The 23,068-nt window shown below is 39.9% G+C and overlaps 3 protein-coding genes across 4 annotated transcripts in view; 2 read left to right on the top strand and 1 right to left on the bottom strand.

Moving 5' to 3' along the window:
• The window catches only part of LOC135697445 (zinc finger protein 479-like), a 322,329-nt gene that overhangs the window by 153,060 nt on the left and 146,201 nt on the right, over positions 1-23,068 (top strand). The window lies entirely within an intron of this gene.
• On the bottom strand, positions 160-15,322 carry LOC135697493 (ras-related protein Rab-1A-like). Of its 2 annotated transcripts, none has more exons than XM_065217243.1 (6): positions 15,110-15,322; positions 4,802-4,871; positions 4,687-4,734; positions 4,555-4,602; positions 1,620-1,847; positions 160-971 (listed from the first exon to the last, which is right to left on the bottom strand). In XM_065217243.1, the coding sequence occupies exons 3-6, from the start codon at positions 4,720-4,722 to the stop codon at positions 771-773; spliced, it is 513 nt and encodes a 170-aa protein (XP_065073315.1). In that variant the 5' UTR covers positions 4,723-4,734; positions 4,802-4,871; positions 15,110-15,322; the 3' UTR covers positions 160-770. The 2 variants fall into 2 exon arrangements, with proteins under 2 accessions (XP_065073315.1, XP_065073314.1); XM_065217242.1 differs by lacking the exon at positions 15,110-15,322 and adding an exon at positions 8,305-8,387.
• Sec10 (Exocyst complex component Sec10) lies at positions 9,911-12,247 on the top strand. The gene is made up of 2 exons (XM_065216916.1): positions 9,911-10,013; positions 10,076-12,247. The coding sequence occupies exons 1-2, from the start codon at positions 9,981-9,983 to the stop codon at positions 12,185-12,187; spliced, it is 2,145 nt and encodes a 714-aa protein (XP_065072988.1). The 5' UTR covers positions 9,911-9,980; the 3' UTR covers positions 12,188-12,247.

The raw sequence follows: 23,068 nt of genomic DNA, 5'->3' as shown, positions 1-23,068 counted from the left end.
TTTCATTTGTCGATTGACTAAAAAAAAGATCTCCAGCAAAGTTGTAGCTGAGAAACGTTTCTACAAGAAAAGCTATCGATTTTTCTCTCAGAGCGAGGGTAGAAAAAGCGTAAAAGGCAATGAAAAAAAAGTTTTGATTTCCTATAGTAATTCCGTAAACTTAAAACAGTCTGTTTCTAATTTTGGGAGGCTAATCAGGACCCGATTTAAAACCGTTTAAGCACTGTGTGGAGGGAAAATTTAAAATATTGGTCTACTGCTCATGCTCATAGTCTCATTCCTCTGACTTAGAGTCGGTGTATAATGAGTCACGCCAAGAGAAAAACAGTTGAACTTGCATCACGGTTTTCGAAAGATTCCCTTTCTTTTCACTTGGCAACAGAAGATTTCTACATCAACTTGAAATGACTTCTAGCGAGAAAAAAAAATAGCGGCTGTAGTAAATCGTTATATAAGTGATTTTGTCAAATTATCTTAATAAAAAAAAAGAAGAAATTCTCATTTCTGATCATTACCAAACGTATCCCATGACAATTTAATGCTCACTGCGTGTGTATGATCATTTCTTCGATTATATTTTATATTTTATTGCAATACCTTTCGTGGACCTTTCATATCATCGTAATGTTTGTTTACTTTGCACGATAGGTAGCCGGTTTGACAGTTCAATAGGTAGACTTGGCTTCACTCTTGGCGTGACTCATTATACACCGACTCTACTCTGACTTTCCTTTTATTATTATTATTATTATTATTCCATGAGAAGTCTCTCACACACAACAAGTGGAAGGTGACTTGATGTTGCGGTTCTCGACGATCCTGATGACATTAGGCACTTTTTCTACGCTCATCGAAGAGCTACCGCGGCGATTCTTCATCTCCGATACCATCGTCATGAACGCCTGCTCCACGTTGGTTGCGTTCTTGGTGGACGTCTCCAGAAATGGAATGGCGAGCTGATTTGCATACTCCTGCGGGTTGAAAGGATCACGGATTAACTCAGGTGTCCCGATTGATTACATTACATTAGTTCCTAAGTAACACATTGGTCGATCCTCTTGCGTTAATAACTTGGGTATTGAACTGTTTCTTGTCGTGTTTGTCGTATAAAATGCTAGATGGTAGCATATTTGATCGATCTTAGCGTCAATGTTGCTTAGGACAATTTTTGTTCTAACAAACATCCACTTTGACAGAACTAGATTGGGACGGTGGATGTGTAACACAAGAACAGTTTTCTCTTTACGCGCAAAGGCGTGTTTTCAGTAGTATTTTAATCATGACAAACAACGTTATTTTGACGTTTAAATTAACAGATCACATATCAGGCATAACATTTGATAACGGCACAAAAGCATTTGAAAACAAACTTTCTAAGGCCCTTTACACGCGAACCAACGTACGCCCACGCAAACCAACAACATCATCGGATAGGAACAACTATCAACTTTCCGAAAGTGGTATTGGTTTGCGTGGGCGTACTTTGGTTAGCGTGTAAAGGGCCTTAGAAAGTTTGTTTACAAATGCTTTTGTGCCGTTATCAAATGTTATGCCTGATATTATCAATTAGCTCGCCTGTTTATCTTTTACATACATGTTTGATCCCCTGAAGTACATACCATAGCAGTAGTCGTATCGACTACCTTCTGTGTCTGTAGATCGCATTTGTTGCCCACCAGCAGTTTGGTGACGTTTTCATTGGCATGTTCATCAATTTCCTTCAGCCACGAGTTCACGCTGTCAAACGATTTCTTATTCGTGCAATCGTACACAATGATGATACCGTCCGCTTGTCGGTAATACCAGGGTGCCATCGAACGGTAGCGCTCCTGACCGGCGGTGTCCAACTGTTGCCGAGCGAGAGAGAAGAATAGGGTTGTTTAGGGGTATTGAGATAAATACAAATTCGTTATCTGTATTAAAAATGGAACCGTAATCGAAAATTTCATCCATTTTGGTACACTGGAACTAATTTAAATAATTACGATTACATTAGCAAAAATCACCATCTAAGCGCCCCTTGGTGGGATTTTGAATGGGAGCGAGCTGTCAACGAATAGATTTAGTGTCAACGATCAAACATTTAAATATTGATTTAAAAACCGATATGAATGTCTACGGAATCGATTAAAATATTTTTGTGCTCAGAAAACGAAGCTCTATCAGATGATGTATAAAAATCGGTATATTTTTCGAAGTTAATCAGCCCAATTATAATTTCGTTAAGATGAAGCCCGATTAATACATCCGTTTTTAAAAATATTATTAATTTTTATGCAAACAGTATCAGCATAGAGGTAACTCTAAGACCAGAAGGTCCCGAAGAAACGTGCTCAACTTTTTGGCTCAGCTCTGGTACTCTCTTCGGTCCCAAGCTAATCGATGCACCCCTCGAAACATAGGAAAATCCACGAGCCCCTCATTTTATCAGTCAAACTTTCATAGCGAATCAAAACAAACCTAGTGTAGTACTAGAATTACAATGGGATACGTTAATCGATTTGCTTGGAACCTATAGGCTAGTCAAGTAGTCCACCGGTACCAGGGCCGGAGTCAGTATGCTCTTAAGGTTCCATTTACTTTGATGCTTTTTGGAAAATTTCAAAAGCAGTTTTTTCCGACGCATTATTTCAGATTGCAAAAAGCTCGCACTATTCGATTCCTTTTGATATTTTACACAAAGTGACGCAAGTTTTTTGCAATCTAAAATAATGCGTCGAAAAAAACTGCTTTTGAATTTTTAAAAAACGCCTCAAAGTAAATTGAACCTTAAGGTGATTCCTTGTAGAGTCCACAAATGGCCGCCACGTAGGCTAAACATGCACTTCCACTTCGATTTTTCAATTACATAAATCTTGGAAATCAGTGCCCCATTTCATTTGAAATCGCTACTTCATATTTGCTGCAATGCAACAAACGTGGAGTAACAATTCGACAGTGAGCATTCATAAGGGCGTATACGCGATGATCGATTCTCTTCATCGATTTTCTCTTTTCTTAATAACTCGCTAGATTTAACGTTTGTCGGTGCGTTTGTTGTTGCTTTTGAAAGCCAATACAACCTATTACAACTCTACATTGAACAAATTCTACAAAATTGTTTCGCTTAGCTGTAGCAATGCAAAGAGAAAAACGATGAAGAGAATCGATCTTCGCGTATACGCCCTTATGCATGCTCACTGTCGAATTTAAATGTTGCACGTTTCGTAGAAGCTGATATTTGTGCACTTAAAGCACCGAAGAACCGACATGCGACACTGGAGCATTTAGTTTGTCCGCAATTCAATTTGTCAAATGAGCGATTTGATCTTTCGAACGGGCGATCAGATCTGTCAAGCGAGGTGAGACACAAACCAAGACAATATAAATTTTACGTGTGTTCGTGTCCTTGCTCACGATATGACGCGATCGGATTAGTAGATGGTGGTTGTGTTTAACGTATTTTAAATATGGCGTCTTGGGCAAGAATTTGAATGCAGCTTCTATGAGCTGTCACGTCAGCTCGTCGGTGCCAAAAGTTTCGAAGTGGTTACGAGAATAAGGATGTCACAGCGAATCACCTTAACTAATTCGCAAAACCATGATGGACATGACATCTTCTTCTTCTTCTTCTTCTTTCCTTTATTGAACATCGGTCTCTGTTCCGCAATCTAGTGCCAATCACCGACGGAAGTCGATTTCCATCCATTGACGGCAATCGAATGTGCAAGGAAGGCAGCTTCCACACCTGCGAAGGATATCGTACCATCGTACCCATTCAATTCAACACACATGGGTTGGGACCAACGGCTTTACTTCCCTTCCGAAGGAAGACGTGACCAGAGATTTTTATGCCTTAGAAAAATCCCACCAACCTCGGCTGGGATTGAACCCAGACCCGTTAGGGTGAGAAAGCAGTCACGCTTACCACTACACCACCGGCACCGACTACATGACATCTTCACGCATGGATCGACAAGATTTATCAGTGATGTCGTGTGTGACTGACAGTTGCCGAAGCTTTGTAGACGCGAACTCAGCAAAGTAAACTAAAGAACGATTATAAAATGTACCGTGCAATGAATTCGGATTTGATACAGTGCTGCAATATGACAGCTACATCTATTGTCTGTGCGGCGCCGGTGGTGTAGTGGTAAGCGTGACTGCTTTCTCACCCCAATGAATCTGGGTTCAATCCCAGCCGAGGTCGGTGGGATGTTTCTGAGGCATAACAATCTTTGGTCACGTCTTCCTTCGGAAGGGAAGTAAAGCCGTTGGTCCCGGCCCATGTGTGTTGAATGGGTGCGATATCCTACGCAGGTGTGGAAACTGCCTTCCTGCACATTCGATTGCCGTCAATGGATAGCAATCGATGTCCGTCGGTGATTGGCACTAGATTGCGGAACAGAGACCGACGTTAAATAAAGGAATGAAGATCTATTGTCTGTCAGATTTTCCTCAATCATCTATTTTTAGCCTAAAAATTGGATCAGCTCTGGAGCTTTGATAGAAAATCAAGGCTGGTCCAAAATACCTTCACTTCAGCAATCTATTTGTTAAGGCTTACATACTCACAATTAGCACTTCTATTGTTTCGCCATCCAGTTGGATGGTTTTAGTTTTCTGTAAAATAAAGCTCCGAATTACTAGCTCAATCTTGTGATGGGAAACAATAATCTCACTGTAAGGCCATTAAACCATACTTACAGAATCTGCACCGATTGTTGCGGTAGTGTTTTCCATGTATTTATTCTCCTGTAATAGAATTAATAGGCTATTGATTTACTTTGATGATATTGACCATAACTAGATTCACACTCACTGCCAATCTAAAGAAAATACAAGTCTTTCCAACTCCAGCGTTACCCAGTAGCACCAGTTTGAAATAATCACTGAAAATAGAGCAAAGGAAATGAGTTCTTATAAATATTATGCTTTTATTAGATTATTAGGTATGTGTGTATTTACACATATCTAATAAAAATAACCATGAAAAAGTACTGTTCGGTGTTTCATCCAAATGCGAAATATATTTAGTTTAGTATTATAGTTCTACCATTTGGATTATCGTTTGTTTATGGTATTTGTTTATTAAAAACAGCTATAGACTTCTCTGACGTTTGTGAAATGCACAAGTATTAGTGCAGAACTTTGGGTAAATTCAAAAGATTTCTTACACTAATACTTATAATTTACCCAAAGTTCTGCACTAATACTTGTGCATTTCACAAACGTCAGAGAAGTCTATAGTCTAGTCAAGTAGAGAATCAATTCCAGACCTTAGGTATCTAAAACTTCCTAACAATTGGGTTAGGATTGTCATCGATCCCATCATCTAGAGTTTTAAATCAAGATTTACATTTTTTATTTTTGACAATACTAATATACGAGTGACAGCGGTGCCGGTGGTGTAGTGGTAAGCGTGATTACCTCTCACCCCAGCAGGCCTGGGTTCAATCCCAGTCGGCGCCGCCGAGATGTTCTGAGGCATAACATCTCTGATCACGCCTTCCTTCGGAAGAGAAGTAAAGCCGTTGGTCCCCGTTTCATGAGTTGATGGGTCGATAGGTAGGGTCCAGGTGTGGGAGCTGCCTTCCTGGCGTCGTGTGCTTAGCACGGAAAACAAGATCAACGGAAAACAAATCAAGGAAAAAAAATATTTATACGAGTTGACAACTCGCTCCCATATACGAAGTCCCACCGAGGGGCGCTAAGATGGTTATTTTTATCTAATGAAATCGCACTTATTTAAAATAGTTCCAGTGCACCAAATTTGATGAAATTCTGTATTTTGGTTCCATTTTGAATGCAAATTACGAATATGCATTTAGCTCAATGCAACCCAATTCTACTTACACATAAATTTCCAATTTTATCTTCAATTGGGTATTAAGGGTATTGAGGTAAATCCATGTTCGGAATGTGCATTAAACATGGAATCGAAATCCAAAATTGCACCAATTGTGTGTGCACTGAAACTATTTAAAAAAAAGTACGATTACATTAGGAAGAATCACCATCTTAGTGCCCCTCGGTGCGATTTTGTATGGGAGTAAGCTGTAAATTTGTTAGTTTGGTGTCAAACAGTGAAGTTATTATTTTGCTTTAAATCTTGATTTAAAAATCGATAAATTGATTGATACATTATCGAAAATTCATGTATATCAACAAAGTACTCTAACATTCTTCGAAGTTTCCTACGTCCTACTTTCACAAGGTTTCTTGAACATGAACTCAGTTCCAAGAACTTCCAGCTTTTTAGAAGTACTCTGAACTTCTACGATTTTTTCCTAGCTTATACAAACTTTCCTTAACTTCTAGAAAGTTCACTTAATTTTTACCAAGTTTGATGAACTTTACAAATTTGCAAAAACTCATACAATGTTCACTGAACACCTACAAAGATCCCTGAACTTCTAGAGAATTTTCTAAACTTCTTCGAAGTATCCTGTACTTGTTTTTTTTTTTCTTTATTCTACCAAGATCTCAGAACATCTGTTAACTTCTCCGAACTTCTGGGAAGACTTTGAAACTTTTCTACGAATATTTCTAAGTAAACTGGGCAGTAAACGAATTTCTCTAATCTTCCAAGAAGTTCATTGAACTTTTTTGAATGCTACGATGTTCCCTAAACTGATACTAAAATCCCTGATGTACTAAGTAGTTTGCTTAACTTCGGCGATGTTCTAAGCCTGAACTACTACGAAGTTTGTTGAGTGAACCGAGCTTCTAAGAAGTTCCTTGAACTTATACAAAATGCCCTGCATTTCTATAAAGTCTTACGAAGTTTATCGAATTGCTACGTAATTCGCTAAACGTCTACAATGTTCGCTAAACTACTAATGAACTACTACTACGAAGTTCCGTGTACTTTTAAGAATTTCCCTGAAGTTCTGCGAAGTTCCCTGAAGTTCTGCGAAGTTTCCTGAACTTCAACGAATTTTCCGGACCTACTCCAAATCCAAGATTTTTTTAATTCAGAATTTTTGAAAAGCTCCTTGAATTTAAAAAGCTGAAGCTCTACGAGCTTCCCGTTAATGTTTTCTGTATGACTACGATGTTCCCTGAACATCTACAAAGTCCCTGAAGTTTTACAAAGTTCTCTGAAATTAAAGAAAACATTTCTGAACTTCAACGGATTTTCTCAAATTTCTACAAAATTCGCAAAACTTATTTTTTTTTTAAAATTCTTTATTTAAGAGATTTTTAGCCTTAGGCTAGTTCATCTCTATAATCAAAACTTATTTAAAGTTTGCTAAATGTTTACAAAGATTGATGAAGTTCTACAAAGTTGTTTGAACCCCGAATTTCTACGAAGCTCTCAGAAATCACATGATGTTGTCTTAAGTCCTACCAATTTCCCGTGAATTCCCTGAACTTCTGTCAAAACTCAGTTTTCTGAATGTGAAATATTTAACACCCTCTCCCATTCTTCTCTTCCAATGGATCAATTTAAAATCGTTAGTTTCGTATTGATTGTTGATATCATGGAACATCTGCCTGGTAACATGAAACTACTCGTCTTTGTTGTCAATCTGAGTGTGATAATCCGTAATAATGAAAGAGACAAGATATCAAATTTACATGGTCAGTTCTGATTTATAGAACAATAGGAGCAACTATGCTGATGCTAATTTTGAGGTTATGTTCATAAAGTATTGTATTGTAGTTTATTTAGTTTATTGCAATCTTGGTGGATGAACTCTTTATCAGTACAAGGAAGAAAACAATTTGAAAAATTACATTTAGAAAACCAAGTAAGCTTACACATCACGAATGCATCGAAGTTAGAGAATAATTATTTTCTTAGAGCTGCTTTAAAAATGTGGGCACCGTGTTTTGTTGTTTAGTCGACAGAGGGAGCTGGTTCCAGCTGATGGGCCCTGCTATTAGTATGCTTTCTCTCTCTGATGTAGTGTGTCGAAGTATGCTGAATGAACGTGCTTTGATTATTTTGGTCCCACAATATAATTGTTGACATGCTAAATTATGCTTCGAAAATGACCAATTTCCCATAAATTTGTGTATAGCGTTCTTATATTTATTTCCGAAGTAGGAAATCACATTTCCATTGATTTCTCCTAACGTACATGGTGCAATTGGTAATTTCGGTTCTTTCTTAAACTTATGTGTAGCACGATAATGTGACTTCAGAATACACATGATTTAGATTCCCTCTGATTGATAAAATTGGGAGGAGCTATGCTTTTTAAGCTTTCCTTATATTAATTTCCTCTAATGTATAGATAAAGGGTATAGGATATGAAAAATATAAGTGCTGAACAGCAACAGCAAGACATATTTCGTCGAACCAACTACACTTACTTATTGTCACTCATTGTTACGGATGCAGATGTTTCCTCCTATTGAAGCTCCCGTTCGATGCGATGGAAATCCTTTCACGATATGCCACCTTAATTCGTTCGGTGCAGATTTCGCACTAAATATTGTCAGTTTCGTTCCCGGCGAACAACCTAATTAATCGCACTTCCAGTTGACTCAAAAGACACTAACTTGTTCAAAGGCAGTTTTTTTCGACGACTGATTACTGGTAAAATGCAGCAAAGACTCGGTGCGCTATATTTTCGATTGAGAATATGTATGCGGCTAATGCGCAGACGTTAAGGATTTAACTTTTGGTTTTTGCTTTCTGGGATAAAATGGCAATGTTGCCTAAAGTTCTACTAGGTTTTTGCCTAAATCCAAGTTGATTATTTAAAATAGTCGATATTCTGCTTTAACACTTAAACATTACATTTCCCTATACAAATATTCTGTTGTCTAAATAATTTAGTGCCAACATTTCAAAGGGGCGTAATTGCATTTGTAAACAATGGCTTTAGCCATCGATTTCTCGCGAATAAAAGCTCACTCATGAAAAATAATGACACCATTAGGTAGAGGAATGTTTCCTCTACCAGCTAGCATTGTTATTTTGAAGAGGTAAGATTTCATTCGCGAGAAATTGATGGCTAAAGTCATTGTTTACAAAAGCAATTACGCCCCTTTGAAATGTTGGCACTGAATTATTTTTCTTTTTTTATTGACATTTTTATGTGGCATAAGGTAAGTGTACTAATTTTGGACCATGCATTAGGTTTCGAATAGAAACATTCAGAGGGAGAGATGGGCGGAGAGAATGTTTTGAGTCAAATGAACTGTCAAAACCTGATCCAATCGAACATTCGCATTAGATTTTGTCCGAGGATTTCTTATTCTTACTACAATAAATTTGAGAGTATTGAAATCGAACAGAAATTTAATCACCTTTTTGTTTCGTGTGCTTCTCAAATGCAACTAGTTTTTTTGGAATAATAACAATATTCTAACTCTATTGATTATTTGATGTTAGATGGGTAAAATGTACAAAATATTGCGAAGCACTCAATTATTATTTTGCACGTAAATCGAATCAAAAGTAAAAGTCACGTGTATCTGTCAAAAGATAAGCAATTATAACGGAATTTAAAGGAAATAAATCAACGCACTCAAAGCTCTTCATAACTCGCTTCATAATAATTGGCATTTGAAACTTTAAAAAATCGTATAAACGTCAAATGTATTCAACATAGGCAAAGTGTGTGTGTGTTAATAGTACGAATAAGAATAAATTATTACTGGCACTCCTTTGGACTGGGTGCTAGGTATAAAATTAGTACATTCACCCTATTGGGGCATGCGAAATGACACGAACATCACAACCACTGTTTTCCAAGGGGGGGAGGTGGCTGTCAAATACGAACAATCGTCGCCTACCTCGCATAAGTGGTTCCAAACGTAAACAAGCCATAAGAAACCTACAGCGTTTGTTTACGTTTGGAACCAGTTTCATACAAGATGATCAGTAGGCTGATTTGACAGCACATCCCCCCCCAGCTGTTTTCAAAACAAACAAAAACATCAGTCATCGCAGAAATTCATCACTGATTGCGTGTGTTTTTTTTTTTTTGCAAAAGAACGAGTGTTTTTGAGTAACATAACACTGTTGTTTAAGATTAAAAATGTTATCCCAATACGTGGAAGAATTGGAACAGGTTTGTACGGGGCTGATCGAATTGAAAATCCAAGCGCCGATTCATTCTCCTTGTCCGCACAGGATCCGTTCGAGGTGGAGGAGTTCATCGAGCGGCTCTGCTGGCGCACCAACAACGAGATCGGGTCGGACCAGTTCGATCCGGATCTGCTGCAGGAGACGTTCGTGGAGACGATTAAGGATCTGAAGATTCTCCAGGAACGGCAGCAGCGCAAGTGCGATAAGCTGGAGGATGCCCTGAAGGAGGAGCAGAAAGTGTTCGTCAAGGCGATCGATAAGTTCGTCGCGAAGCACCAAATTTCGGTGGACTATTTCCATCAGCTGGACGAGAAGATCAATTCGGTGGCCGGAAAGGTTATCCACTTGGGAGAGCAGCTGGAGAATGTGAACATTCCTAGGAGTCGGGCGGTGGAGGCTCAGCTGTTGTTGAGTCATATGGGCGACTTTCTGACACCGGGACCGATCGTGAACGATGTATACAGCGACAAGTCGAGATTGTTCGAGGCGGCCGATATCATCCAAAAGCTGTATATGATTTCGCAGGATCTTCCGGCCAGTCGGTTTTCCAATGCGAAGAAGAAGATCGAGGGAAAGTATGACGAGATCGAGATGCAGTTGATTGAGGACTTTGCCACGGCACAGAAGATGGAGAACATCGAGCGGATGAAGGAAATTTCGACGATCCTGTCGCAGTTCAAGGGTTACTCGCAGGTAATTGATGTGTACATCGAGCAGAGCCAGGCCGTTACGTACGGAGGACGAGACGTATTCGATGGGATCGTTCCGCTGTGTCACAAGAACTACAAGATCATAAAGCAAGTTTTCAATGCACCGGATCAGGTCATGAGCAAGTTCATTCTGAACATTTATCAGCTCAAGATTAATCAGTTTGTGCAGACCAAGCTGGATGACAGGAAGGACGAAGGGAAGTACCTGAAGACATTGTACGAACTATACTCGAGGACGTTGAAGCTGTCGAATGAGTTGCAGGAGTTTATGAAAGAGTCGGACGATGATTTGCTCCAAAAACTGACGGCTAATATTTTCTCGTCGCATCTGTGCTCGTACATTGAGGTGGAGTGTCGTAGTTTGGAAGCGAGATGTCAAATGGAACTGCGCAAGTTCTACGAGAATAAGAATCATCAGAAGAAACAGGTCGAGCGGTTTCAGGAACTCCGTCGAGATATGCAAGCGTTGATTGGGGCCCGTGCGAACATTAACATTGCTCAGATAGAAGACTACGGTGGCGAAACGTTCCTCTCGGAAGAGCTGGCCATCAATCTTTTGCAGCAATCGTCATGCGCTTTGGAACGATGCTGTCTTCTGTCCAAAGAAGCAGATCTGCCGAGAAACATTCTGAAAATAGTAGACATCTTACTGAGATTCCTGCTGCACGAGCACGTAGATTACGCGCTGGATTTGGGACTGCAGACAATTCCGATCGCTGAATGTAAAACCGTGCCACAGATCTATTTCTTTGATGTGGCCCAAAAATGCAATACCATTGTCCATCTGTTGGAGAAAACGTACAACGCCAGTGTGATTCCGAATGTCGTCTCAACGGCACAGTATACCGATTGTGTGCAGAAGAAACGTTACTACTTGGAATCCATCGAAAGCAAGATTGAGACTGGCCTGGAGCGCACATTGAATGCCATCTTTGGATGGGTCAAAACGTACCTTCAAAATGAACAGAAGAAAACGGATTTCAAGCCGGATTCGGATGTGGATACGGTGGCCTCGAATGCATGCTTGGCTGTACTCAAGTACGTGAACCCACTGATCGCTCTGATCCAGCGTACGATCGACGGCGAAAACTTGTCGGCCGTGCTGACCGAGTTTGGCGTTCGCTATCATCGAGTGATCTACGAACATATGCAGCAATTCCAGTATAATACGGCCGGGGCTATGTGCGCCATTTGCGATGTAAACGAGTACCGGAAGAGCGCCCGGCCGCTACAGTCGCCGCTGGTTACGCAACTGTTCGATGTGCTGCACGCCCTGTGCAATTTGCTGCTGGTGAAGGCGGAGAATCTGCAGGAAGTTTGCGGCGGCGACACGCTCAACTATCTGGACAAGTCGGTGGTGATGAACTTTATCCAGCTGAGGAGCGACTACAAGACGATCAAGATCTCCAACTCCCTGAAGGGAATCTCCGACCAGCGGCAGGTTTAGGGTGCTTTGAAAATTATATATCTTTAGCATATATTCATAGGCGAATATAATACACACAGCATGCAAGCCGTGTCTTATCAAAAGTATTTATCAAAAAATATTATGCATATTATTAAATTAATCAAGATTGGGTGCATTTTGTTTTAATAAATATTTAGACTCTATGACATTGCCCCGAATGACCCACTACTCTGAATGGCCATTACCCCGACAATAGAACGATTGCAAGAACAGCATGTGTGATCTAAAGGAGGGAACATTTTAGAAGAGGCATTGGGTCAGTCGGTTCTCCGTGTTAATCAAATGGAAGTAGCCCATAGTTGTGAGTGACCCATAATAATGGGGTTTCTGTACTTCCATTCATTTAGCATAAACAATGTTTTATGGTACATTCAAAGTGTTTTTTTTTGTTACTTCATACGTGAAGTTTATGATTTGCAGAGTTCGTTGGAAATGCTATACTGATATCAACATGAAGTTTAAGTGTGTTGATTTATTAACTAAAGAAAGTTCTGAAGAGGATAGGTTGATAGTTCCGCTAGAGTACGGCAGTGTGAAAATTTAATAGAAGATGAAAATGAGCGAAGGGCCATTAATGCGACAGTTCTCTTCAAACGCAACACTCCATACATTAATGGATGAGGAGACTTGAAGTATATTTCTTCAAATGTACAGGCGAAAAACTGCGTAAGTTCTAGCGACGTTTAATCACAACATAAATCCCCATACGTTGCCGAAAGCATTTCCAGTCGACCTAGGTATAATAATCGAATTCTATTAATAAAAATTGTTATTCCAGTAGCTTAAATATTTAATTCAGAATTCTGAATATTTCTCCCAGCTTGCAATTCTTAACGTTTTAATAGTATAGGACACTAAAAATTAAGTCTGAGGTCTCTAAGTATCAGCAATGTCCCAGAATTTTTCAAAAATTTTTAACTTCAAGATCATGACAATTATCCAAAACGATACCACTGAGAATCCCAAACAATTTAGACAGTTTCTTGAAATTAGGATTTTCAATAAACTCTTACGAGAATTTGCTTCAACTTCTCTACATAATTATAGTAATACAAAAATATAAAACTCGAATCACAACCCAAATGATAGAACTATTCCACAAATGGTTTGGATAATACCCGGAACACGTCGGTAGGCAAAATATTATTAGGGTAACTTTGAAATCCAATTGAAATATTCTTCAGAAATCTCTTGGTTTGCCCTTTTGAATTTAGAAACTTTTCTCCCATAATATCCTTGAAATTTACTTCAGAATTGCAAGGGAACTTTCCTAAGAATTCTTCTCAAAACACCTCTAAAAGAATCTGAATTCTCGGGGAAACTTCTTCAAAACATCCTGGCACGCTATTCTGAATGCTTTTGGAAATAGCATAGCATAGCATAAACCAGGTTGCACAATGTCGTAGATGGTACGAGCTCCAAACTGTTAAGAAGGAGACCCACCTTCATCCGTTGCTGTTAGATAGTAATTTGTGCTTAATTACTACCTCTTAGGTAAAGGATGCGTCTTCCTCCAACAGACCAGAGCTGTCCTGGCCACGTCCTTGCATCTGGTGGTTAAAGGGGAGGAATGTTAGTCCGACACTTACTTAAGAGAGATGCAGAGAGCTCTACGAAACCTCATAAGTGTCACGGGAAGGGTGGATTTTTGTTAGTAGGGAGGGTAAGCCATAGGATACGCCCAGTCGGCGTTGCTGGCAATTGTTATATCAAGCGTTATATCAAACATATTATTCAAAGCAGTCTTCAGATTTTGGAATTTAGAAACGTTATCAGCTCGATCCTGTTGCTCCTTTGTTTGTAGATCCTAAACATATGCACAATTCATTCTGATCGATATGAGGTTCTCATGTGTAAAAGGTTATTAATAGTATGTGGAATCGTAGATTAGAATGAAGATTCGCCCTTGGCCTAAATCCCACTGTCTGGCAGTGGTATTATGGATAAAATCTGCCTGCAATCATTTCTTATGAATGCAAGAAGCTTCAACCCGGGAATTAGAAGGTGACAGCTCTGCCGCAGCTACAATAGCCCCTTTCAAGAACGCAAGCATCTCGAAGCTATTTTCACACATGATAAGCCCCGCTCCAATACATCATCGATGCAAATATACACCATTGATAATGTACTGAAACTTTCAATCAAGCAGTAGTGCAATACTTGATTGATGCGTATTTAGTAAGTTTTGAATCGATCGTCTTTAGTTAGATGGATATTTCCTATCGAGGACAGAGGAACGGAAAGATATAAATAAACTTAGCTGAGCGTACCTACGCGTAGGTTAGAACAGTCGGCACCACACGCAACGGATAAGAATTTGAAAATTTTCACTTAATGCACTTTTCAACATCACTTCTGTACTTTCAAATTAACACTTTTTTTTAACGAAATTGTAAATTTATAACATTTTCACTAGAACGAAAACGACGCAGCAAAACAAAAACACGTCATTTTCGCAGCGCGGCCTACTTTTTCCTATTCTGAATGCTTTTGGAAAAATGTTCAAAATTCCCTGTGTATTCAACTATTGTAAACCCTCTCGGAAACTATATTTAAACTTTTATTAATATTATTAGGAATAACCTGGAACTAGCCTAAAATTCTACAAATATATACTGCCCATAATCGCATAACTGTCCCACATGGATAGGAAACCAAGCCAATATGGGACTGATATGCGATTATGGGTAGTATAGCTATATACAGTCAACTTTCGCTCGTTGGGCTTTCCATGGCCCACTTAGTGGAAGGCTTTCGTTAGTTGAGTTGAACTGTTAATCTGAAAATTGGTTGAGGGATACACCGATTGCTTATTATCATCAAAATCTACAGCTACAGCCCATCTAACGGGAGCCCAACTTTAAGAAAGGTTTTTCCTACAATTGGAAGCATGCGACTTACCGTTATAACTCATCTCAGGGGAATCCTAGCTTCCGTCTAATGGGATAATTTTTACGTTGCGAGAGGAGACTCTCCGTTCCGCTGACACACCAAAGTGTGATACTAACTAATCAGCACGAGGCGTCCACTCAATCCGTACTGTTTTTGAATTTTTCTCACCGGACCAGAAAACGGGGATCGTGAATTTTTTTATTCTTTACGCACTAGCCTCAACTGCTGGCGTTATCTTAACAGGGGCGGGATCGCTTCCCTCACGTTGAGCAGACACTCTCGTTTATACTCGGGAACGAATAGGGGTGATCGCACTCTCGTGGTACACTGGGTACACCTTTCGGCCGCGGGACAAATCGGATCCGCTCACGGAACGAGATCGGGAGTCGATCATAAAATTTCACTAAACTATCATCGCGGTGGCGGGCCGCTTTTAAAAACCACTCCCAGAACGATCCAGAGAGTCAACATTACTTATCACTCTTTACTGGATACGACACAAGTGATATCCACACGACAGTTTGATTTTTCACCACGGAGTCCGTGGCACGGACTTGATTTTCGACCTTATCGCTGGGAGGTTGGTACGCACGCAAGATACCGACGACTTTTTTCCCTTTTTTCTCGATCCTCCTCCACCTCCTAAGTTCGTTTTTGCACGTCGTTCGTTCGGGCGACGCTCGTTTTGACGGAAACTGCCCACCGATCGTTCTCTGCGTTTTGGACGCCTCCTTGTGTCGGAGTGGGTGTTGGCGTTTGCGGCAAGCCGGAATACAATTTTATTTTAAATTTATAAACTTATAGGGTAAATGTCGGATTCGGCACCCATTGACTGTTTTCGGCAACCAAAATTTAAACGTTAATTTCACTATGTTTTCCCATCAGCACACTTCCCTGAATGGATCCAAACGATTCTTTAGTCTTTCAGCTTCAATCTGATTTTATTTGTACGATCGAGCATTCCTGTTATGCCAGATTTTTCTTTAAATGAAGCATACGCACTACAAAATGGGGCTGATTTCGAGTTGCCGATAACACGCAGTTCTAACAACAATCAATACGAAACTAACGATTTTAAATTGGCTCACCACTTTAGTAGCCTATTGGTCCCAAGCAAACGATTAACGTACCCTATTCTAGTTTAAATTCTATTACTACACTATGTTTGTTTTGATTCGCTACACGCTATTTCAAAACTACCCAAATTTGGGTAGAATCCACCCATATCTGTCAAAACTGAACCTACCCAAAAATGGGTAAACTGTGTTGGGAGTGACAAGTTGACAAATGAACAACATTGACATCAATCCGATCGACGTTGTTCATTTGTCAACTTGCCACTCCCAACACAGTTTACCCATTTTTGGGTAGGTTTAGTTTTGACGGATCTGGGTAGATCCTACCCAAACTTGGGTAGTTTTGAAATAGCGTGTATGAAAGTTTGACAGATAACATCAGGGGTGTGTGGATTCATGCAGAACATGCAGGGGTGAGTGAAATAACTTGGGACTGCTTGGGACCGTTGTTCTGGTACTGAGTGAGCCAAAAATAATAATGATTTTCTTCGGGACCCAGTGGTCTTAGAGTTACCTCTATGGTTCTAATGGGAAGGTTGCCGAAGAAAAAGAAGCTGCCGACAATAGTCACTCTCACCTGAGAAGTTTGGAGCGTTGTAAAAACGCTTTCAAACAGTTTTGAAGAATTCTGTCGATTAGAATGGATAGAATTTAAACAAGCAGACACGTCAGGTATGTGCGTGACGCTGAAAAAATGCTAATAGAAGTACTGACGCTGCTTAGATCGACGAGAATACGTAAATTCCCCTACCTTACTCCTACAAGCAATGCAAAACAATTTTGAGAATCAATATTCAATTTTCTATGGGACATTACATAGAGGTAACACAATTAAAACGTAGCCCACTTAAAGATAGCCCACGACGAGTGACTGTTTAGTGCGCTCGGATCGAGGAGACGAATTCGATAATCGAGATTTGCTTTTATCGTGGCGATGGGATTAAACCGCAATTTATCACGCCATTTTCTTCTCTGCAATACGAAATGGTCACTGTCGTTTCAAGCATCGACCATTTGTTACTATGACATTTGTAACCAGCGTTGCCAGGTCATTTTCAGAAAAATCTGGACCAGGTAAAATATAAAATCTGGAAAAATCTGGAATGCTCCAAAAATCATATTTTTAACATAATGCTATTGAAATCAAACTGATGTGCCAAGCTCCCGTAAAAATAGGTCAGCATGATTATCTGGAGTTTATTTAAAGTACTACAATGGTTATAAATTACATGTTTAATTAAATTATTTAAAGCAAATAACTTGTTAGCATTGCTAAAATCATCCAAAAGTTTAAAAGTATTGACACGGTGTGCCCAAAAAGTTAAAGTATCCATTACGCAGCATTTCAAAAATTGAGTAAAATGTGGGTAAAAAACAGCAGAAAATATGATTAGAATTGTTTTTACAACTGCAACTTTAAAAAAAAAAAGAATGAGAAGCAAAGAATCAAGGAAACTAGATGGGATGGATTTTTTTATCTAGTTCGTTTATTTGTATGGCTCAATCGCGTTAGCTTTACGGAGCAGATAATTCATTGTTCTTTGTTTGTAACAAAATTCACTTAATTCTATGTCTAGTAGGAGTTGGGCCGAATACTCGCGGCTTACTCGAGGTTAGAGAGGTACATTTTCGAAGGATAGGAGAAGTGAAGGAGCTTGGGGTAGGGTTTCGTTGTCTCATCAGAGCGATGTCGCCAGTATGAACGGTAGTGTGGTTCTAGATTCGTCTGGAGTTCGACCGGCTATGGTGACCAGTGGACGACGATGAGACTCATCGAGACGGGGGACAAGACAAACAAAAACTAAAAGATGGATTTTTTTTAACCAATAGACGATGTAGTCCTTACCATAGAGGTAACTCTAAGACAAGAAGGTCCAGAAATAATGTGCTCAACTTTTTGGCTCAGCTCTGGTACCATAGAGGTAACTCTAAGACCACTGGGTCCCGAAGAAAATCATTATTATTTTTGGCTCACTCAGTACCAGAACAACGGTCCCAAGCAGTCCCAAGCTATTTCACTCACCCCTGCATGTTCTGCATGAATCCACACACCCCTGATGTTATCTGTCAAACTTTCATAGCGAATCAAAACAAAAATAGTGTAGTAATAGAATTTCAACTAGAATAGGGTACGTTAATCGTTTGCTTGGGACCAATAGGCTACTAAAGTGGTGAGCCAATTTAAAATCGTTAGTTTCGTATTGATTGTTGGTTGTACCATAGAGGTAACTCTAAGACTAGTAGGTCCCGGAGAAACGTGCTCAAATTTTTGGCTCAGCTCTGGTACTATCTTCGGTCCCAAGCTAATCCAAAATCCACGAACCCCTCATTTTATCTGTCAAACTTTCATAACGAATCAAAACAAACATAGTGTAGTACTAGAATTTTGACTAGAATGGGGTACGTTTTACGATTTGCTTGGGACCAATAGGCTAGTCAAGTAGTTAGCCAATTTAAAATCGTTAGTTTCCACCGGTTGGTTGTACTGCTTTAAGCTAGTACCACAAATTGTACGTTTTGAGGTACTTGATTAAAGGAGTACAACCAACAATCAATACGAAACTAACGATTTTAAATTGGCTCACCACTTTAGTAGCCTATTGGTCCCAAGCAAACGATTAACGTACCCTATTCTAGTTGAAATTCTATTACTACACTATGTTTGTTTTGATTCGCTATGAAAGTTTGACAGATAACATCAGGGGTGTGTGGATTCATGCAGAACATGCAGGGGTGAGTGAAATAGCTTGGGACTGCTTGGGACCGTTGTTCTGGTACTGAGTGAGCCAAAAATAATAATGATTTTCTTCGGGACCCAGTGGTCTTAGAGTTACCTCTATGGTACAACCATAGAGGTAACTCTAAGACTAGAAGCTCCCTAAGAAACGTGCTAAACTTTTTGGCTCAGCTCTGGTACTATCTTCGGTCCCAAGCTAATCGATTCACCCCTCGAAACATAGGAAAAACCACTAACCCCTCATTTTATCTGTCAAACTTTCATAGCGAATCAAAACAAACATTGCATAGTACTAGAATTTTGACTAGAATAGGGTACGGTAATCGTTTACTTGGGACCAATAGGCTACTAAAGTGGTGAGCCAATTTAAAATCGTTAGTTTCGTATTGATTGTTGGTACAACCATAGAGGTAACTCTAAGACCACTGGGTCCCGAAGAAAATCATTATTATTTTTGGCTCACTCAGTACCAGAACAACGGTCCCAAGCAGTCCCAAGCTATTTCACTCACCCCTGCATGTTCTGCATGAATCCACACACCCCTTTCATAGCGAATCAAAACAAACATAGTGTAGTAATAGAATTTCAACTAGAATTGGGTACGTTAATCGTTTGCTTGGGACCAATAGGCTAGTCAAGTAGTGAGCCAATTTAAAATCGTTAGTTTCGTATTGATTGTTGGTATTACCCGAGGTATTACCTAAGTATTCAAGTACTTTGGTTTTGAAAGTCTCCCAGAAATCGCGCTTAAAAATTTATTAAAATTAAGCTCCATAGAAACATTGGGCAGAATTCCATTGAAATTATTCTCACGATTCGTATCAGCATACTGCTTAAATTTCATCATAAGTATTTTCTATGATTTCTCTTCCGGATTGTATTTCCTTTATTGACAAAATCTCGATACAATTGTCATCAGAGTTGACAAGACAATTGACACTGACACAGACTGAATATTTAACACTAGACAACGGACAACACACCACACCCATTAGAACAGTAGGGAAATTTTCAGATTGCCAAAATTTACACCGCCTGGAGCGGGAATCGGACCCTCACTTCGTGGCACTCACAATACGCCTAAATGATATGTGACGCCACACGACCCCGAAGCTCACAAAGATGGATGTAATTGTACTCAGAATTAGCTTGAAATTCTCCTTTGATTTCACAAAGAATTCGCCTCGCATTTAACTATGAACTATTTTCAAAATTACCTTAAAATTCCAATAATGTTCAACGTTGATGGCCTTTAATAATTAAAGTAGCAAGGTTGGCTTTTTATTGTTTTTTAATTAGAGAGTAAATCATTTGCAGTGATATTTTTAAAGCAACATGTTTAAAAAATCTGGGAAAATCTGGAACATATTTAAAAAATCTGGAAATATACGTGGTCTGTCTGTGTATCTGGCAAGACGACTAAAAATCTGGAAAATCCAGATAAATCTGGAATACTGGCAACGGCTAGGGCAACGGTGTTTGTAACTATGAGTGAACAGAATCACGTATCGAGCCATGAAGGAGCGTGATGAATGCGTTCATACCTCGGTTCATACATATCATTCCGCACTCTTCCATCCCATAGCGTAATTTTAATCATACGTCCTATCTCTCTCACTTCGCGTCCTGTGCTTTGGTCGTTTCGTAGACGTACTTCGATGTTCATGACACGAACTGCATTCGTGTATTCGGAGCTTTCCGAAATCATGTTCGATCACTCTTGCGTGTATCTGTCATTTTGTCAACTTCTAATGCTACCAAATGCATTTTGCCGACATCAAACTAATTAGCGGTAAATTTATGTTTAATTCATTACTACCTTATCATATATACTACAGTCACCTGTATGCTGATCGACGCCGAATAATATAGAATATATAGAAACGTCAAAGTGATACGATGCCAGCGCTGCAGCGAGTAGTTCGCGGAACTGATAATATTCAAATCAACCGTTAAATGCGTGAACGAAGATACACAATGAAGTGTTACGTCTGTTTGTCTGTGAACGAACGGTAATCCGGATGGTAGAACTATCCCACAAATGGTTTGGATGAGATCCCAAACACGTCGTTAAGCTCTTTCTTATGGTTATTTTTTATTAGGAATGGCTTGGCTAAATATTTCCCTCGAACCCGGAGGCAGATGTCATAAGTGTGCTTTGGTCAAAATTTTTATTATTTTTGCTATGGTCATTCATGCCGGTTTGTCGGTGGTTAGGCCATGCATTATCTGTCAAAAAACCCGAAAACGTATGCATTGTGCGCCGGCCTTGACGAGTTCTACGAAGTTCTTGAAGCATAGGACCAAGACCACGAAGGCGCGAGACGATCAACTCGTGGAGTGGTTCCACGACGCCTCGGGGATTATGTATTGGACTGTGCAGTTGAGCAGGCATCCTATGCATTCGAAGAACCCAGTAGCTAAAGAGAAGCTATGGCAGATGACCAGTGGTGTCGTGCAATCGAAAAGTAGTTGCATGCCCATCAGCGCAGTGGAACTTGGGAACTCGTGCACGCACCCGAAGGACGGAAAATCATAAGGTCGGAAACGAAAAAGGTGAACCAGTGAAGCGTAAAGCCAGAATAGTAGCGTACCAGAGCTGAGCCAAAAAGTTGAGCACGTTTCTTCGGGACCTACTAGTCTTAGAGTTACCTCTATGAAAGTAGCACAAGGCTAAACCTAACAGCGTGAAGGAGTCAAGCTAAACATTGCATTAGGTCCTAAGTAACATTGATCGATTCTCTTCGTCGACTTTCTCATCTCTTGAATCTAAATCCATCTACTAGCATCGCTTTCCACCTTTTTGCAGGAAATCTTTAAAATCTTCATAAACCTTCTTTCTATCTACTAAGCATCTATGGTCTTCGACAATCAGCGACTTAAAGCTGTTCTTTTGAAGCTCAGATTTAAGGCGTCAACGGCTGATCCTTGCCTTTACGTGCGAGGGAGTGATTGCCAAGCGTTTCTGTTGGTCTACTGGTTCCATCGTCCTCAGAAGGGGAGTAAATCTTGAAGTTCTTCAACAGCCTGAAGGCGGAACTCGATTTGACGTCTCAGGGATCTGTACTTCACTTCATGGGATCCGAGATAAAGCGGGGGCAAGGTTTGGTCAAGATTCGTCATGGAATGAATGATACCATAGTACTAAACTCACCTATGGATCCTGGATATCTCAAGTCCGTCGAAACGGGTGAAATTCTGGAAAATGCCACACGATACCGGAGTCTATTTTGTTGGAGTTGGAGGTCATTTGTATCTTGCAGTAGTGGCCAGACCAGACATAGCCAATACGGCTGCTGTTCTTGGTAGAACATTTTGTGAACCAACACAACGCGATCGGACTGTCGCAAAAAGAGTGATCCGCTATCTGAAGTATAGCAGTACCTACTTTCTCAGAGTTTGTGGTAATCCAGGTCAACGGTTGAACGGGTACTCGGACGCTGATAGAGCCGGCAATCAACCTCGAAATCCGTATTCTTCTTGCTATTTCGTGGGCAAGTCGAAAGCAAGCAAGCGTTACGCTAGCGTCCATGGAAGTCCAATAAATATGTAGCCTTGAGTGAAGCCTATCAGGAAGCTATCTGGCTCAGGAAACTACTAAGCAATCTTGGAGAAGCCCAAACTGAGCCGACAGTGATTCGTGAAGACAATCAAGGGTGATTAGCCTTTGTGAAATGCGAAAGAGTGAGCCGCAAGTTAAAGCAAATCGACACCCATACCAGACAGAAGTTTGTTCAGGAGCTGTGCGTTAAAGAAGGTTGTCGAGCTAGTGTATTGCCCAACGGATTGTAAAAAAGATGTGGTTTAGAGACCCCACTATCCCCTATTGCTGTTCTGTTGAGTTGAAGTTGATTCAATGCTTTTTAATTTTAGAGGAATCCGATTTAACCTAATCATCTGGCAGTGCTACAGGGTGGGTGCCAAAAGTCAACAGGGGTTCACCATCTACATCTATTCAGAGATTGTAAAAATTCCAATTCGAATAATGGTCATCATTTGAACACTTTGAAATGTTTATACATACAGTTCAATAATATAACCAGAAAATCCTATCTTAATAGAAAAATGTAAACAAAAAGTTTGCCCGCATCATTAACCATAACCCGATGATATTTATTTGTTAACCAAACCGGTTATCTGCAACATTTGACCATA

This window comes from Ochlerotatus camptorhynchus, unplaced genomic scaffold, assembly GCF_037179485.1.
Source record: "Ochlerotatus camptorhynchus isolate MF236.1 unplaced genomic scaffold, CSIRO-AGI_Acam_v1.1 ptg000070l, whole genome shotgun sequence".
NCBI classification, from domain to species: Eukaryota; Metazoa; Arthropoda; class Insecta; order Diptera; family Culicidae; genus Ochlerotatus; species Ochlerotatus camptorhynchus.
This window is presented reverse-complemented; position numbering and strand designations above follow the sequence as displayed.